Source organism: Geospiza fortis, unplaced genomic scaffold (genome assembly GCF_000277835.1).
Source record: "Geospiza fortis unplaced genomic scaffold, GeoFor_1.0 scaffold112, whole genome shotgun sequence".
Taxonomy (NCBI): domain Eukaryota; kingdom Metazoa; phylum Chordata; class Aves; order Passeriformes; family Thraupidae; genus Geospiza; species Geospiza fortis.
Window position 1 is genome coordinate 22,830,903 of NW_005054298.1, and position 18,599 is coordinate 22,849,501.

General features: G+C 38.2%; 1 protein-coding gene across 5 annotated transcripts in view; it reads left to right on the forward strand.

The window, feature by feature from the left end:
• Window positions 1–18,599, forward strand: part of ABI2 (abl interactor 2) — a 44,535-nt gene that overhangs the window by 12,891 nt on the left and 13,045 nt on the right. For 2 of the 5 annotated variants that reach the window (XM_031059023.1, XM_031059008.1), the window contains exons 3-8: window positions 694–870; window positions 4,341–4,358; window positions 11,289–11,386; window positions 12,112–12,258; window positions 13,257–13,381; window positions 16,961–17,119. In XM_031059023.1, the coding sequence (XP_030914883.1) occupies window positions 694–870; window positions 4,341–4,358; window positions 11,289–11,386; window positions 12,112–12,258; window positions 13,257–13,381; window positions 16,961–17,119 (724 nt within the window). Of the gene's footprint in view, window positions 1–693; window positions 871–4,340; window positions 4,359–11,288; window positions 11,387–12,111; window positions 12,259–13,256; window positions 13,382–14,284; window positions 14,468–16,960; window positions 17,120–18,599 lie in introns of all 5 variants that reach the window. The other 3 variants (XM_031059030.1, XM_031059014.1, XM_005415906.2) reach the window with 3 other exon arrangements.

Sequence of the window (18,599 nt, forward strand, 5' to 3'; positions counted from 1 at the left end):
GGACTTTGTCTTACACCAAAGATTCTCCTGGGGTACTGATTTTAGTATATAAAGTTGGCCCTGGGTGTCCAAAGGGAAGGCAATGGGCTTAACCTCTGGCTTTATTGTGGGTACATTAGTATGGAATGTATTCTAAAATTTAATCATTGCTTTGTGATGAGTGAGTTGTAATGACCAAAATACTTTCTTGATTTGTCTAAGTGAAAGTTTATTCTATCATAGGATTACCAGTCCTAATTTAGCAAACTTTTGCAGTGCAACAAAACCTGCTTATGGTTTGTTTTTCAGGTCTTAAAATTAAGGTTTGGGAAGGCATCCTTACACTTCATCTAGTTGAAGCCTGTGCCAAAGACAAGCTTAGAGAGCAGTTGTAAAATAAAAAAGGATAAGTGAAGGAATCTTATAAAACAGTGTCAGTAAATTGATGCGAACCACTAAGAATGGAAGGGTGATCAGTTTTTTGAAACTGAAAGAGCAAGGGTAACAGAAAACCCAAAGAACCCCCAGCTGTTAGTGTGGCTTTAGAGGTGGTAAATTCAGCAGTAAGGTGAAGATGTTGTAATCAAGTATATGTAGTGATATGTTTAGTACAGTATAGAGATTTTCAAAACATTAGAACTGATTTAATTTTTTGATACTGACTCTGTATTCCAATGCATACCACTGTTAGTAAATACACTGCGTCTTTTGTAGACGGTGGACATTCACAAAGAGAAAGTTGCTAGAAGAGAAATTGGTATCTTGACTACAAACAAAAACACCTCAAGAACTCACAAAATCATTGCACCAGCTAACTTGGAGCGACCAGTTCGCTACATCAGGAAACCTATTGATTATACAATTCTAGATGATATTGGACATGGAGTGAAGGTAGGTGATATTGTTAAAACACCCAAACTGCAAATTCATTGTCTTTGTATATTTTCAAAATAACCTGATGCTTTTCATGGTAATATACCAGTTTCTCCTTGCCTGGACAGTGTGTCTATAAACATGAGAGGAGTCCTGTCCGATTTCCAGTTGTCCCTTCCCCTTCTCTTGTCCCACTGTTTCTAAATGTTGCAAACTCACTGAATCTGATTTCTGACTGGGACTGTGAGTCTCACCCTCAAAAATGCTTCTGAATATCAACTTGTGTGATGCTGCTGTTATTGTTTGGGTCAGTTGCCAGGGATATACATGGGGACTGAAGGGCTATTGGCCATCACTTTTCTGCTGAATTAGCACCACAGAGTGTGATCCAGCTGTAATTGCCACTGGTTTACTTTGACCCTCACGCTCACATCAAGGAAGGGTTTGCATGAGAAATGTTATGGGCTCCCTTTTCTTCTTTCTGCCAGGGTCAGTTATACACAAACCCACTGATGTGCTTTGTTAAAGGGAGCTCTCTACAACTTTTGTGCCATATGGGGTTTTGGGATGGGAATGTTACTGCCAAGCTTAAAGCCAGCTGGTTTTCCCTTTCAAGAGAAGGAAAAAAGAAGGAATTCCAGGGCAGAGATCAGACTGAGACACAACTGGTGGCTGTTAGATCAATGTACACAGCAGCAGTAATGTCATGCATGAGGTTAGATACATGTTTTTAAAAGCACATCCTGAATATAAGCACAGTCTTAGCATTGTTAACTTGTGCTGCCAGGAAAACAAATATGGAAATGAGTACACTGACTGTATTAAAGTTCCAGGAAATGGAAGGTAAATCGCACAAAGTGACGTCATTTTTACAAGGCAAACTAACAAATTTGTAAACCTGCTAAGTAGCAGTAAGGTAAGATGCTTCTTCCAGTCAAAGTACACCAGAATTTCTTTTGCTTGACTTGTAACTGGGTATCTCTGTTGTCCTATTTGATTTGTCTGCTGGGATGGCCATTTGAATAGCAATAGGTTGTTTAACCTAACTTTTAAAATTCAAATTCTGAGCAGTTTGATTTAAGTATCTTTCCCAAGCAATTTTACTTAAGGTCTCTTCAACATCCTGTTTGTTAATTGGAAATTCTCCTTCCTCCCATTTCTTACCCAAAGAATCAACCTCTGAACAGATTTTAAAAAAGACAAATAAAAAAACATACCCAACTTTAATAGCTACAGTTTTGACCAGGAAATTATTACCAGTTGTGTGTTAAAATCTGCTACCAGTTTTGAATTTATGCAGGTCAGCAGATCTCCTTGTGGATATGGATGAAGCATATTAACCTGTAGGATTGCAGTTGCTAATATTTTAACCATCACTTTTTGTTTTAAGGGAGATCATTGTAGAACTCATTAAAGAATAGTTTTTAATTGCTCTGCAGCACAATCTTATTTAGCACTGGCTCTAAATCATTCTAATTGGTATCCCACTTACCTCAGTGTAGCAGTCATACTAAGATGCAGTGAATTATGTTCTTCTAAAAGAACATAGTTCATCAAATGGATGATGACTTGAGTGTGTTTTACATCCATTTGTTATGCTTGTGATAGACTTAAATTATATTTACCATGTACTGTGTGTGTCTAGAAAATGAAGAAATATTGTGTACTTGTGAAACAATAACCAGAGAATTTGAAGTCATGCTATCCTTAAGATTGTAAATATCTTCCAGTTAGGTTGTTGCATAAACAGTGTTGAAGTTCCAGTTAGCATCAGGGTTCCTCAGTCTGCATTCTTTGTCCTTTTTCTGCAGAAGGGCTTCTGCTCCAGTACTTGGACCTGGAATTATGTATTTTCAGACCAGGCAAAATGCTGATGCAGCAGGTATTCATTGCAACCCCTGAGAAAGATGGCAAGCTGGACAGAATAATACAGGCATAAAAGGGAGGATTCTTGGCTGAGAAATTCAGTATGCCATGCTGAGAGAAGTGGTACAGGCCCTTAAGCATCTTCCTTCCATTCAGAAATTTGAAGCATAGTGGAGACAATGTTCAGGAAAGGTTGCTCTACACTATGGTTTCTAAATAGATGTGAGAGAAGTCAATTGCCTCTGTATCATCCCAGCAGTCCCTCCTCATCTTCCCTCCCTAAAGCTACAATGCTGCAAAAATCTAAAGAATCTTTTGTGTGAAAGAGACTTGCTTTCACTTTTTTTCAAATGTTTCCCAAGTTACAAAGTCTTCCAACCTATTGTTCCGGCCAAAGAGTTCTTTAGTCAAGCGAATGGAAAAAAAACAAGTGCTCCCTTCAGAGAGGCTACGTGTATTTAGGCATTGTAGTTACCAGGCAGTGCTGCTGAGGTCTCTGCAGAGGGACCTTCCAGTGAGACTGACCTCCGTGCCAGTACAGGGGGACCTGGTTTTCCAGTATAGCAGGACAAGGAAGAGACCATATTGGTTAATTGAGCCACAGAACTTTAAACTCTAAGACAGGAGATTTTTCTAGTAAATCAGATTACGTTTCTTGTTAGTAGAGTAGGGTCTCTCCTAAATTGATGGAACAATCAATCACTCTGGATGCTTTACTATTTATCCAAATATTTAAATAATTATTTATTTGAATATTTAAGTATTTACCTGAATATTTGCTGTTCAGTGCTGCAGAAAGTGTAACAAATTTAATGATACATTTAGATGAATTGAACTAAAACCAGATCATTCAAAGAGAAAGACAAGTAATTTAAAAGGAAGTTACTGTGGAGAAAGATGTATGATATTCTGGCAGTAAGATGCAGAACTTAGTGTCAAAAAGCTAGCACTTAGGCTTTAAAGTAAGATTTTGCTGTTGATTAATGTCTTAATTTATACTTTAGGAAATATGGATATGTGATACAGTATCCATAAAGAGTGCTGTACTTCTTACAAGACTGAATGATTTGCTCTTGATCTTTGTTCAAGAGAGATCTCATGGCATCAAGTTAACTGACAGCATTCTCTCTAAAAGAACATACATTAGCTTAATATGTTAGAAGCTTCCATTTCAGCTACTTGTAAATGTGCTAATGCATGTAAACAATTTAAATGAGCTCAGACTCATTGATAAGGCTCAAATAAGGCTTTGACAGCTCAAATAAATCAACCTCTGAAGTTAATCCATCTAGATCTCATGATAGATTTTGAAAGAAGCTGCCTTTTTGTTAGCACTGTAAGAACTTGAGTAAACAGTATACAAGCATTTGAATGCTAATTTTAAAGTAATAATTTAAAGGCTTTGTGGTCAATGTATATTAAAAGTTTCAGCTTGAAGATCTTTTGTTCATGACATTCTGCTTTAACCACTCTTTCTATGATCTACTGATACATTATTTTGTTAATGCTGAATGCTTAACTTTTTTCTTTCTTTTTCCTTTCTCTTCATATCCTGAAGTTCCAACTAACCTTTCAATGCTTTTTTTCCTTACCTCTTTTATTTGCTCCATTTATGCATTAAGTGGTTGCTTAGATTTAAGGTAAGAAACCCCAGGGCTGGATTTCCATTCCTCTTCTGAGATTATTACACACGGGGAGATGATTGACATCAATGCTACAGATTGTTTAAAACAACACTCGCTCTGCCTTCTGTGTCCCAGAACTTCTGTTGGGTAACTCATTGTGGATAAGTGTTTTGTGATATAAATTGCTGTGTATATGAATGGAAGTTAACACATTTAATTTTAAAAGCTTTGTGGTAAAATATTAGCTGCCCTCAGCATATCTAGCAGATCATTTATGAGGGAGGAATGTTGTGCCAGCCTTGTGTAGACAAAAATATACACAGACCAGATAGCAGCTGAATATGAGCCTCCCCCTGTGTAATATTCTTTTTATCCTATATACGGTGTAAGTTGCAGTTTGATTGGGATTCATGTTTCAGTGTGAGATTGCTCAGATAATGGGCTCCAAAGGTGTGTAACAAATTCAAATCTGTGTATTATTTTTTAAAGTTGCAGTATTCTTAATTTTTTCAGAAACTGATAGCAATGCTTAAATACTCAGAGGTACTCATCTATGGAAACTTCCAGAGACTTCATAATTGTGTAAAATACTTAATAACTGTTAAACAGTGAGATAAGTGATTTATTTAGTTGAATATTAAATGAATAGTGCATCAAAAAACTCAGGCTGAAGTATGTCAAATTCTTTAAATGTTAGTAGTCTTAGTGGCTGCAGAAGCAGCAATAAAAAGCAACACATCAATTAGACAAGCCGTTAAATCAGGTCACATGATATTATGGTGGAGTTCATAGTACATCAATTAATAGGTAGGTTATAGCCTTTATTGAATATGATGGTATTCTCCTCCTCCTGAAGTGCAGCTAGTATGGGGGAAGAGGGAGTGGAAGTTTTTTAGTAGCAGGTGCCACCATTGTAATGAGGGAAGTGTATTTTAGAACATAGAATGCCAATATATAGAATGAGTATATTAATTAAAGGAAGTTCCAAGTTGAGGTGAAATATTTTAAAGTATTTTCTGTGCTTGGAAAAAGCTAAAAAAAAATCCTGCAAATTCCTGAGATTGCTTATAAAACCAAGTATTTCTGTAGATATCTCCATGATGACTCTGTGAAACAGGACAGATGGTACATTTAATCAGATATTTAAGTATATGTAGCATCTCTAATAACAATGGAAAACTTGTAATTTATGAGAGAATTCCCACATGTAATTTGAATTTTTTTTTACAAAAGTATGTGAGGCGTACAGTATTTCAACTCACTTAGTGTTTACATACTTTTAATTTGAGAATGGCAAAATATGTCTCCTCCCTGTTTTTTACTGTCTGTTTACATAACATGGGTACTTTTGATGCTGAATATGTCTTATTCTGGACACACTTAATATTGGATGATGGTTTTCTCAGTATTATTAAAAAAACAATTTTCAAACTCAATTTTCTTTGTTGCTCTCTGCAGTTGCAGTTTATAAACAAGTAATGACTATCCCAAGAAAAGTTTTAAAATTGTGTAATTATAGATTGTATGTGAACTGACATATCTGTGCATTTTCTGCAATGGCAATAAGAGTTTTGTACAGCTTTTCAGAGTAAATATTTTTTTCTGTTTATAGGTCTGGAATGAAAACATTTTTTGTTATAACACCATTTCTTTATTTACTAGAGTGAACCCAGTCAGAAATTTGATTTGAGGAATCAAACATGTCAGTCAGCTTCTCATTGGCAAAACATGAGAGTTTAAAAGAGAAAACAAAAAAGGCAAAAAGCTGTGCATCATCTCTCAGTAGACCGGAGTTATTCTTTGTCTCACTGCAGTCTCTGTGTATCAAACTGAAAGAAGAGTGAAAAGCAGTTAGTAACCCCAGTTCTGTGTGAATGGTTATTTTACTTCACTTAAAAGTGACTGGATATGAAGTGTTTAGCCTGCATTTCTTTTTTGTGACTGCAAAAAACCCTTAGCCTTGCCTAACAGCTATAATATTAAACTGACTGACTGTAGCATTGGATTCATGTCTGAGTAACTTAAGTTTTAAACAGATTTTCAAGAAAATTTCAGTTGCAAGGCAGGGGAAAATCAATTGAAAATGGCGTTGTTTAAGCCTTTTTGTATTCACCAGACTTGGTTCTTCAATTACTTTGCGTGGATGTGGCAAAAACAAGTAAGCTCACTTGCTTGAAACTTCTACTTGTGGTCGTTTGCCAAAGCAGGGCTGAAATTTATACATTTCACTTCCATATAAACTGGTTAATGAGCTGAGAAGCAAATGGTTTGATTAGACATGCACAGTAAGTATTTGAGTGGCTGAGCACAGCCTGAAAATAAATTTACTTTGAGGTGGCAGATAATGGGCCCAAAATCTATTCATCATCTCTGCAGCATTAACAAGATGAAGCAAGGCATGGAAGGGAGTTTTCATTCAGCCTTGGGGTGTTTTTTCCATAATTAGACACAAAATTGCTCAAGAAGGTCGAAGAACTGCCTGGAGGTTCTGAATATAATCCATGAAACATCACTGATGGAACACTTTTTCTTACTAGGTTTTGGGCAAAAAAAATTTTTTTTGACATCCTGAAAGTTGTAGAAAATACAATTTGAATTTAAAGCACCACTTAAAAATTTGTCACTGTGTCCAACTTTAGAAGTAGCTCCTCCTGAGGTTCGATTTTGTTGAATAGCTCAGGATTTTGGGGGGGAAAAAACAATCAACCAGCCAAGCAAGCAAAAATAAGCCCGCCCCCCAAAAAGCCCAGCTTGCTTGCTGTCTTGCAGGTAAGTGCCTCACATCTGTATAGATACATTAATGCAAATAGTTTTGCAGTCTCTTGACCAGCTCCCATATCTCACCAACTGTGTATTTCTGCACTTCCTGGGGTTTTTTTGGGGTTTTTTTTTTTTTTGGCTCGTGAAAATACTCCCAAGAATTAAACTGAATGAATGGCATAATTTATCAGCTTTAGCTGATTTATTTCAGTACAAATTCTTTATACAGTGGAGTGCTAAAGAAATGTTCAGTATGTTAAATGCTGATAAAAATGTAAGTATGAAGGAAACTCAGTCATAGGTAGGACCATAAGGTGGTGTTTTGATCATTGGAATCTATGAAAAACTAGTTGCCAAAAATAGAAGTTGGCCAATTAAGTCTTAATTATTAAAAAAATTAAACTTAAGAGGGTAGTTTTTCTGAGTGCTCTAGTTGGTGCCATATTGTGTCTTGAAGTCATCAGATGGTACCTTTCTAAAACTGTAGCTCAATACTAGAAAGTATTGGATGAAGTACTATTGCACCCTTTTGAGACAGAATGGTCCATAGGGATCCATTTCTTTACAGTTCATTTTATAGCTGTTACTGTGGTGCTGGATCCCAGAGCATTTTCTAGGATGTCTTACTCACCAAGGATCTGCTTTTTAGGTAGTTTGTGTAGTTTCTTCCTCAGCAAAACTTCCAGTTCCAGCTCCAGTGCTGACAAAGTTACAGCTTTGGTCGAAGATATTTTTCTGTGGTGCATGTGCTTGTTAATTCATCTATAAAAAGCTTCTGCAAGGTATCCAGTTAAAAAAAAACTTAACCAAGATCTCTTGGTGTTCCACATCTTCTGTTGGTAATTTGGGTGGTTTTTTTTTTTTTTTTCTGTGAGAGAGAGAAAAAAATCATTTGGAAAATCCCTGCATGCATTAGGCACAGACCCTGTGCCCTATTGTCTCTTTACAGGGTTTTCTTCCTGCTTTTACATCAGTCAACTGTGGTTTTATCCTGAGCTTGTGCCCGAGTCGTTACTGCCTCTCTTATTTTTTTCTGTTCTAAACACAGTGGTTGGCTGGTTAACTGTGCAGTTGTGAGCAAAGGCACAGACAGATACTCCTTTATCTTTCTGGTTGCAGGCTCTCTTTTGCTATGCATTTTCTTAAATTGATTTCCAAGACTTAAACTAGAAATCAGCCACCATGAGACAGACCACCATCAGACAGATGCGTTCCTCTGCTTTCACCCTCTCATTAAACCAGCTGCATCTGGGTAGTTCCAGCTGTGCAGAACCAGGGGAAATGATGTCAGAAACTGTGCAAGTTCTGGCAAATACCAGTTTACTCCAGAAAAACGATTTTAAAAACTTGACAGCAAATGCAAATGTGACCTTGAGTTCTGGTTGTTGCTTCGGATTTTACATGTTTGTAAGAGGGATGTGTGTGGGTGAGGATTTGTGTATGGAAACTCTATTTACAACCATATGTGCAAAATAAAAAAGGCAATACAATGAAGTTTGGAAGAGAGGGGGCATTAATGGCCTTCCTTTCCCTCCCAGTAGGAATTATTATCGAAGGAGACAGCTGTATATATTACTGTGCATTAATCTCAATTGTAGTTGGTGCAGTTTTAGATATTTTTAGCATCTTGCATGCTTTTATTTCCAAGGATCTGACCATTTTGATCAGAAGTGTTGAAATAATTGTATCTTTTTAATTTCTCTTCTGTAATTATTTGGCAATAAGTCAAGGGGAGGTTACTTGCACAGGGTTGTTTAACTTAGAGTAGCTGATCTTAAAGCCATCAGTCCTGTCAGATTTGAAGACAACCTTGTAAATTGTAATTACTTGCTCTCTAAACAGTTCAATTTCAATGTTGAAAAGTAATTTCCAAGACCCTGAAACTAAACCTACTGTCAGTAAATCTCCTCATCTTTTAGGTTGGGTTTTTTTAAGGATGGTTTCTTTTTGCTAAGTTCCTGGGCTAAAAAGGGGTCATTTTTTGTTTGGCCACATTTTCTAAAGCTTTTTTCCCGTCCTTTTCAAGGATCTGTGTATTTGCAGTGTTAACGAAAATATCAAGCAGTCACTGGAGCTCTGTGTTGGTGAGGCGAGTGTTAACTCCACTTCTGGCTGTACCCAGTGTGATGTTCCAGCATCCTCCACCTCAGCCATCCTTTCTTTTCATGTAGCCATAGCCCTGGGGATGCCTAGAAGTTCATTTTTGTTCTTGCAGTCGTTGTATATAAAAGAATAACAACATTATTTGTATGACATATATGTAATTTTATATTAACTGTAAAGTGATAGCCAGTGGTTACATCATCTAATCAGAAACAATAGTGTAGCCACTTAAAACCCCTAAATGGAGTATTCAGGGGCATACAGATTGGTCTGTCATCTAAAGACATCCAAAAGCAGTGGCTGAGTGGGCTCTTTGAAATACAGCAAGTGACAATTCAGTGAACATTTCATTAAGGTGGATTTTGTTTGTTTGTGGGGTTTTTTTTGAAAACTCAAATAGGTAGGTGGGTGAAACAGGCATGTTTAATGGAAGAGGAAATACAGGGGGTGCTGCAACTTTAAAAAAAAATTCAGATTTTGCTATTTCTTAAATGTTCCGTGTATAGAATAAAATATATTTCATTTTACACTTTCCCTTTTCCCTTTAAGTAGTTGTAGTTCAGTGCTTACCTCATCCCTCACTTGAATTAACTTTAGATTTCTTGTTGCTTAGAGTTGGCTTAAAGGACTTTATAATGCTGTGCAACATAATTTTGTCTTAAATTGACATTACAGAGTACTCTTGCACAACTAAATCCAAACATCTGTTTTTGAATCTGACAAAATACCTCTTCCAGTGCTTGGGTTTTCTTTTCCTCCCTGCAGATTGAAAATGTGATAGCACTGGGATTATTTAGAGACAGAGAATCAAGTTTCAGTGGATTAGAGTACTGAATGTATTACTCTTTACTCTGTTGTCAATATTTATCAGTTCACAAATCTAAACATTGCCGAGGTTTTAAGTGTTAGAGTCAAATTTTGAAGGAGTAATCTGCCTTCAATGATGTTTGCAAATACTCTTGAATGCCTTGATCACGGTTTCATTTTTTTGTGGGAGATGGGGGCAGTAGCCAGGACTTACATTTTAGAAAGAAGAAATTCTGTGAGATGGAGCGTGACAGGAAGAGCAGAGAGAGGGATGTAAGCACACTTGTTTAGGTTTGCTGAGTATCTCTGTGCCTAAGCAATGGCTCAGGCAGTTGTAAATCTGAGCTGTTTTGTAAGCAGACCATGTACTGACTCCTGTAAGGATGTGTGCATTGAGGGAATTTTGCTTGGCTGGCAGAATACAGGAAAGCAAAATGCACATTGGTAACAATTGTTTACAGTTCCTAGATTAATCAATCAGTCAGGAATGCAAATGAGTTTTTGAAAGAAGTTAGAGTAAATTATTTTATGTAAAATTTACTTCATTAGTATTTTAACCTGGCAGGGGGGAAGTGGACAACTGCAGTTATATCACATCACTGCTAAGTATTTTTCTCCCTATCTATCCATTTATTTATAAATGCTCAGAGATGAAATTGCTACATATTTAATGGGGGGGGAAAAATATGCTTTTGTATTTTTCTCAAAATAGCTTTCTCTGTATGTTTATATGTATTTAACTAATATTTAAAGTAAATATCTTTAAAAGTTTTTATAATCTGTTAAAACATTAAAACATTAATGGATTAGATATATAGATTACTTTGACTTCTCCATATGTGTATAAATCACATTAGATTATGGCCTATTAGATAAGCCTTACTATTTTTGAACAGTATTCAAAAATACTTGTGCAAATTTACCATTCAGTAGTGCCATGTGAAATAACTGCCTTTTTCTCAAAAGATGACGGGGGAGATTCAGCCAAGTTAGGTACAGTGTCTGTGTTCTCAGAGAGTTAACATTTATGTGATAGCCCGAAGGCAAATTCTCTTTTTTGTACACTTTCTAAAAACTATGTAATAAAGAGTCCTTTGAGCACAACTCTTGACTTCTAGCAGAGTGGAAATTGCATATAAAACGCATGGCCTCTCAAGTTTTTTTGTTTGTTTAAACCTTCCCCTCCTTAGAGTGAATTGCTAAAGGCATCTCCGTGTCTCTCCCCTGGAGCCTGAGCTCAGTGAAGGCCGTTTTTGTCCCCGTTCTTTCATGCAGGTCAGCACCCAGAACATGAAGATGGGTGGGCTGCCTCGCACAACACCACCCACCCAGAAGCCACCAAGTCCACCCATGTCAGGAAAAGGAACTATTGGGTAAGTGCAGTTACTGAATGGGTGAACAGAAGGGAAAAGAGGTAAGATTCTTTCTTTTTCTGCAGTGGGAGAGATTTAATGGTTTTATTTTAACCATTCACAAAGGTCAAGAGGTGTTGTATCTGCATCCTCTTATACTGATCGTGTCTTTGTACGTTAGTGTGCTGCTGCCAGAAATCAGTGGGCATCATCAGCCTTTCACAACAGGAACCTTTTTCTCAGTGCAGAACACTTAAAATTACATACTGTAGAGTAAAATGTCCTTAGCTGTGGTTTTCGCAGATGGTGTTAAACAACTGAAAAATGAGTACATGGCACTGTTCATTATTTGTGTTGTGCTTGATGAAAGCAATTTTGTGTGAAGTTTATGAACCTGATTTTGACCTTAGGAAAATGTGTTATAAGTGGGATGAATGCTGTTTGCTGGTGTGCTTTAATGTATATACATACAGAACATAGTGCTTTATTTTAATGCAAGATAATGGCTTACCTTTAAAACAAGAATGGGATGTGGAATACAGAGTTTACTGATAGGAAGACTGAAGTACCTGAAGAACATCCTTAATTCTTTTTTCCCCCCTCATCCTACAAAATAAGTACCGCAAAGTTATAAAGCCCATTTTTAAAGCTCGCGTTCCTGATTAGTACGTAGCTGTGTTTCAGAGAGAAGTGTGTGATTCTGTGTGCTCCCCTAACTGGCTTGTGGCTGTGCTTGTGCCGTGCAGGCGGCACTCCCCGTACCGCACGCTGGAGCCGGTGCGGCCCCCGGTGGTGCCCAACGATTACGTGCCGAGCCCGACGCGCACCATGGCCCCGGCCCAGCAGAGCCCCGTCAGAACGGCCTCAGTCAACCAGCGCAACCGCACCTACAGGTACCTGCCTGGCCTCTTCCTGCTCGGGGGCAGAACTGCTGTGCCCAACTGCGAATCCACCTGCTCCTCCCTCTGTCGGCAGCCTCCCTCATTCACCCTGTGCACCGGCAGTCTCAATGGCGTGATGAGAATGAGCACTAATCAAACCAGAATAGGGAATTCACTTAATCCTGTTCACCTCTGTTTTAGTGATCTCGCTTAGAGTACTTAATGAATTACTAAGATTGTGAAGTCTTTCAAGGAGGTGGATCATGATGCTACTTCACTAAAAGATTACCACTCTGGGGGAAGACTTTACACAGCTTGCCTTCTACATGTTGAAGGGCTGCTTAGATGCTTATACTTGACGTTTTTGAACAGTCTTTGATGTTTATAGATTGAAAAGCTGAAATTGTAGCATAGTGTTTTGGGGATATTGATAACTTCAAACATAGAATAAAGCTAAAGTGCATTACCAGGGGCTCTGCAGAAGACTAGCTTTTTTTCTAGGATAATTAGTTTCATTATGTGATTAGATCTAAATACTTCTATTGAAATCTTTACTTTTTAAACATAATAAGTACTTGAGGATGGCTAAACAAGTGGACTTAAAAAGATAAAAAATCTGAATTTTACTGTCTTACAACTTTTAAGCTTTAGTAGTCTCATATGAAAGCATACAAATCACAGTATAAGCACTCCATAAGTGTTAAAGTTATAGGAAAAAAGTCTTTGTTTCCTCTGCAGGGACTTAACAATCCTGGCATGACGTGCTTTGAACAAGGTTCTGGAAGTGTTTCATTTTTGGGCAAGTTTACTGAAGCTAATGTGTGGAAAAAAACCCTCTTGTGTTGTAGTCAAAGTGGAGAGTTTCAGGAAAGCCCAGCTTTATATTATCCTTGTTTCTTTTCTCTCGTTCCCTGTTACTTGTCTGATTTGGTAAGATGCTCTGTGAGGGATCTTATGTTTCAGCATGAGCAGCATCATATTCATACCCTGCTTACTCTGGTTTCTTACAGCAGCAGTGGCAGTAGTGGGGGAAGCCACCCAAGCAGTCGGAGCAGCAGTCGAGAGAACAGTGGGAGTGGAAGTGTAGGTGTTCCCATTGCTGTTCCCACGCCATCTCCTCCTAGTGTCTATCCAGGTACATGGAACCTTCTTGTTCCTCTTTCTGCCTCATTGTTAACTGAGCATTTGCAGTTTCCTAAACTCGAAGGGAAGCCCAGAGTTCATTGCTATTGATGAGTTTGAATCAAGTAGTATCTTCTCTGGGAGTGTCTGATGTGCTGTAATGTTCCTTTTATGTATTAATTTGTTTATCAGAATTTTTTGCCTGGCTGCCTGTATGTGACAAAGTAGGACACAGCACCTTTTTTAGTGGGCTGAGGGACACTTCTCCCTTGTCCTTTTAAGCAAATAAATGTTTTTTCATTGGCTGTTTATGCAGATACATAGAAGCATGTTTTTAGAAAATTAGATTGAATGAGAGGTAGGCACAGAATAAATCTTGAGTACATCAATGCAAGCCTGAATTGTCACAAAGAGATACTTGCTCAATGTAATGGCCCCAGACTTTCCAGAACAGGAAGTGTTATTAGTACTTCTTTTTCCTTTGCTCAGCCTTTTCAGTGAAGAAGAGCCTGTAGTTGGCTTGCAGTAAAGTACATGATGCTTCTGAAACAAAGAGCTGGAAATTTTTTTGTTTCCTCTTTATATTTTCTGATTTATACAAAAGCTAAAGAAGCCATGCTAGAGATTGGAGCATAAATAACACAATGCAAAGACATCTTTCAAAAGTAATACTTCTCACTGAAAAGTTTTGGGTTGTGTTCCCTTCAGACCTGGAAAGAAGTCGATTTGCTTGACCTTCATTTACCATCTACACAGGAATGAGCCTTTCTTCAACAGCTCCATTGTTTTCTCATCTGTGCATTCTAAAATACGGTGCAGCTAATAAATAGCTAACACTGAATAGTCAGAGGCTTTCTCTAATCCTTGCTAACATATCTCCTTATTAACTCCACCTCTTCCTCCTCTCTTCACTCAGCCCCTGCTGGCTCAGCTGGCACTTCTCCCCTTCCTGCTACCTCTGCTCCTGCCCCCACTCCTCCTGCTCCTCCTGCCCCTTCCTCCGCTGCCCCAGATGCTGCTGCTGCTGCAGGAGCTCAGCCCCTTGCTGATGGCTTCACCTCTCCAACTCCCCCTGCTGTTTCTTCCACACCCTCTGCAGGTGAGTGTCTGCTCCAGCTGCTGGGCAGATGAACACAGTTGTGATCGTGATCCAAGGCTTTGCAAAGTTACTTCAGCAGCAGTGATTGATAATTAAAAAAAGTTCAATTATAACTAGAAAATATCTGCTAATACCCAACTATAAGGTCATGGTTACAGTAGACAGTTCAAGGTGTGCTGATTTTATTAAAAGCAATAATTTTATGATTTTTACATTTAAGTAGTTCACTAAATCATAATTTTATTTCTGTTTAGATTCTGAGAACCTCATAGAATAATTATGTTTAGCAGGAACCAACACTGATAGTTCTGGGTCTTATTCTCTTTCATGAATGCAATTAAAAAAAGTGCATCTAGCAAAGTGTAATTTATGTAACTGGTTTCTTCAATGCTGTCAAATGACATGTCTCCCTTTAATGAACTGATGAAAAGGGAAGGGGTTTTTGTGTCCAGTATTAGGTAAAATACAAATTTTTATTATGCAGACTACTACGAAAGCATTTTGTTTTCATATGTGGTACTTGGGGTGTATATTGCAACGTCCTTTTTTTAGTGCTACGCTTTTCATTTTCTCATGTGCTGAAGTTGCAGAGTGTAGCACTTACCAACCATAAGACTGTCCTGTATCTCCTATTTTTGATGAGGAGATTGCAGTGTGAAGATCTCCTTCAGACAGCCAAATTCATGTGTAGCTACCTGCATGCTTTGCTGCTTTACGTTGTGGTGGAGGCTGCTTACAGGGGAGGGAGTTGGTTTGTGGGTTTATTAGTGGTCATCTCTTAGTAAAAATTGTACCAGGTTCCAGAAGCATTCTTGAAATTGCATGTAGTTTAAAGGGCTGTGGCTCATACAAAATTAAAAGATATTTCCACTAGAATCCTTAACTGTGACCAGAAGTTTCTAAAGTGATGAATTTTGATCTGAGATGATCATGATGTCTAAACTACTTTCATGAAGGTGAGCTGTGGCATACAGAGCCTCAGTCAGTTTTCCATTTTTGATGCACTGTCAGTATCCCAGTTCTAAAGCCATGTTGTTTTTGTAATTTTAACAAGTCAAAATCCAGCAAAGATTAGTATTTTAATGACTGTAAATTCACAATTTCATAAGAGAAATTTCACCTTAGTTACTAAGTTTTATTAGTGAAGTTGCTTATGTGGTTTGTTTGAAATAAAGTATTTTAAGAGACTAGATTGGTCACCACTTACAAAGTCATAGCTTTTGGTCCTTAAAAACCTCTTAGCCCTCTCCCCTCCCTTCTCTCCAATCACCACCAATTTCTGCAAGTACATTAAGTAACAGAGAGAGAGACACACACACACATTGAAAAGACACTTCAGGAAAAATGGGAAAAAGCCTTTATAGAATGGATTCTTTCTTAGCTGTTTCTTATCTGTAAAAAGTGCATTTTTTTCATATGGTACGCCACATTATTGGTACAAAGCGGAGGGAATGTGACACTGTAGTTCATACATTTGCTCTTGCAAGCAAGTAACAGAGCAAGCAACTTGTATTTTTATTTACTGACCTAGTAAGAAGTTGTGCAAAGCAAGCAAAACATAATGAAGAACAATTCAAGTTTTTAAAAATTTGTACCTTCTTTTGTTCTGTTTCTGTGTTTATTTCTCTCCTCAACCACAGTGACCATCCCTCCTTCCCTTGTTTTCTTGCAAACTCTCACATTTGCTTCTAGGACAAATGGTGGAGGCAGAATAGTTTGTGGGGTGTAATAACGCATATAGGAATAACAAATCCAGCTTACTGTTATATGCAGTATAAAATCTGGAGAATTTTATGTGAGCACAGAAGATACCTTGCCTCATTTATTGCTTGCTGGGATTCATGATCAATGTCTTGAATACAGAAAGTAAAGAAAATGCAGAGCAATTTTTGAGGAGTTGTTTCAATTGACATCTCCTGTGAAGAAGGTCTTCTAGTTTGACTTAATTTATTCCATCCTTCAAGCAGTTTCTAACATTCATTTCTCCCCAGAGGATTCTCTGAATATCTTCTAAGTGGCACTAAGATGGGTAGTACTGTGTGTTTCAGTTACAGAGGGTTAACAGCTTTGGATCCTGGAAGTGGCCTGCAGTTATCTTTTACATGTATGTTCCTTAATTGAGGAACAGCAGCGTTTTGGGGAGTTTTTTGCAGGTTCAGAAATAACTAAATTCACAAGAAGTTATTGTAATACATTATTTAGCATAAATAACCAGATATTATTTTCTTTCATTTTGAGGATTCGTAGCTTAAACACCTTTGTATTTTCCCACTGGCTTTTGTAGGCAGTGCTGAGCACAGGCAGTTGGGAGAGTTATGTTTTGCATTGCTCTTGAGACCTTCTGTGTCCTGCCAGTCTGGCAGCTGAAGTGGCTGACTGCCTTAAAATAAAGCTCGAGAAACCTTTCCAAACCTTTGAACTGGAATGCAGGTGGAGAGAAGGCAGGCAGGCATCATTCTCCTCTTTGCTAATGCACGTCTGTGTGTGCCCTAGGTCACCCAGTTCAGTTCTACAGCATGAACAGGCCTGCAGCTCGGCACACGCCCCCCACCATCGGGGGCTCTCTGCCGTACCGGCGCCCGCCTTCCATCACGTCACAGAGCAGCCTTCAGAACCAGATCAATGGGGGCCCCTTCTACAACCAGAACCCAGGTAAGGACCTTTGGCTGCTCCACTGAGCTCAGCAGTGCTGAACACAGCGACCTTCAGCTCTCTGGGGTTTTATGTTCTGTCTCCATTGCAGATCTTGCACTTTCAGTTGCTGGTAGCTGTGCCAAACCTGCAGTGCAAGTGCACAGTGTTCAGCTTTTATTATGGCAAACATCTTAAAAAATGCTAGCTTTGTTGCCACATAATTTATGTTTGATGTCACAGTCCCTATCAGACAAGCTTTAGTCCTTGACTACACCATGTGCCATGGACCTGCTTTGGTGTGGGATGGGTGTTTGATTTTGCACCAGAATGCTGATTCTTCATTAATCAGTCTTTACCTGTTGTGCCTTTTCCTTCTGGGTAATGTACAGTTAAAGCACTTGTTACACCAGGGTAAGCATTAGACACCTTGGAGACACCAGTGGTGCTTAGGTGCTGTGTCATCTGCTAAGCCCAAAAGTGATGTGATTTTATGGATGATCTGCTCTACAAAGCAAGAGGAGACCTTACCAGGGAGTGAGTGTCCTGTGTGTCAGCACAGCCCAGTAGCCTTTTACTGAAGGAGTCTTTCTTCCTGTGCTTCTGATGGGACTGGAGGGTTTTATACTAGACTAGGGGAGAGTTTCTCTTTTGACAAAGCTGCAGAAAGATGCAGGAGACACACTCAAGGTTTCTTGTCAGGAAATGCCCTATTACCAGCAAAATTGAATGTTGACTTGAAAGTACTACAGCATGTTGGTGTTTTGTGGTGGTGGAATTTGAAGGGGGTGTGTGTGTTGCTTGCTTGCTCTTTTTTTTTTTTTGGTGGGTTTAAAATTTTTTTTTTTTTGGTTTGGTTTTTTTTGGTTGGTTGGTTTGGTTGTTTTTTTTAAATTGAGCATTGAACTTGGAATTAGGTCAAATGCTGCAATCTGCATTTAAGGGGTTTGGTCAGGTTTGGCTGTTACTGTTTGTGAGCTACCCTGCAGGGTGAGCTGAGCTTGAGATGGAAATGAATGGTCCTGCTGGGCACAGGGAAGTGGAGGAAGTCGTAAGGCTAAATTGTAGCCCAGTTGCCTGAAATAGGTCATATTTTCTATGCATTATGTGCATATTGAAGGCTGAAGGGGGGAATAGGCAAGAAAGAAAGAAAGGGTAATAACAACAAAAGAAACCTTTCAGGATTACAATAAAACAATTTTTGCAATAAAGATGATTTTCAGTATATCCAAAAAGTTTTTAACGACTGCTGTGCGTTTTTTGCTTTAGCAAAGGGATAATTCTCTGCAAGTTGCTATTACATTGTTAATAGGTAATCACAGAAGATGCCAAATAGACTTAAAATAAATTGCATAACCACAGTTGTCTGTGTATCCAGAAAGAAGGTAATGATTATGGTGATTAGTCATTTGAACTGCAAATCACAAACAAAATACTTCAGTTATACTGGCATATCTAAGACAATATAAATAAGCAGTTGTAGTAGGAGACTTTTTTTTTC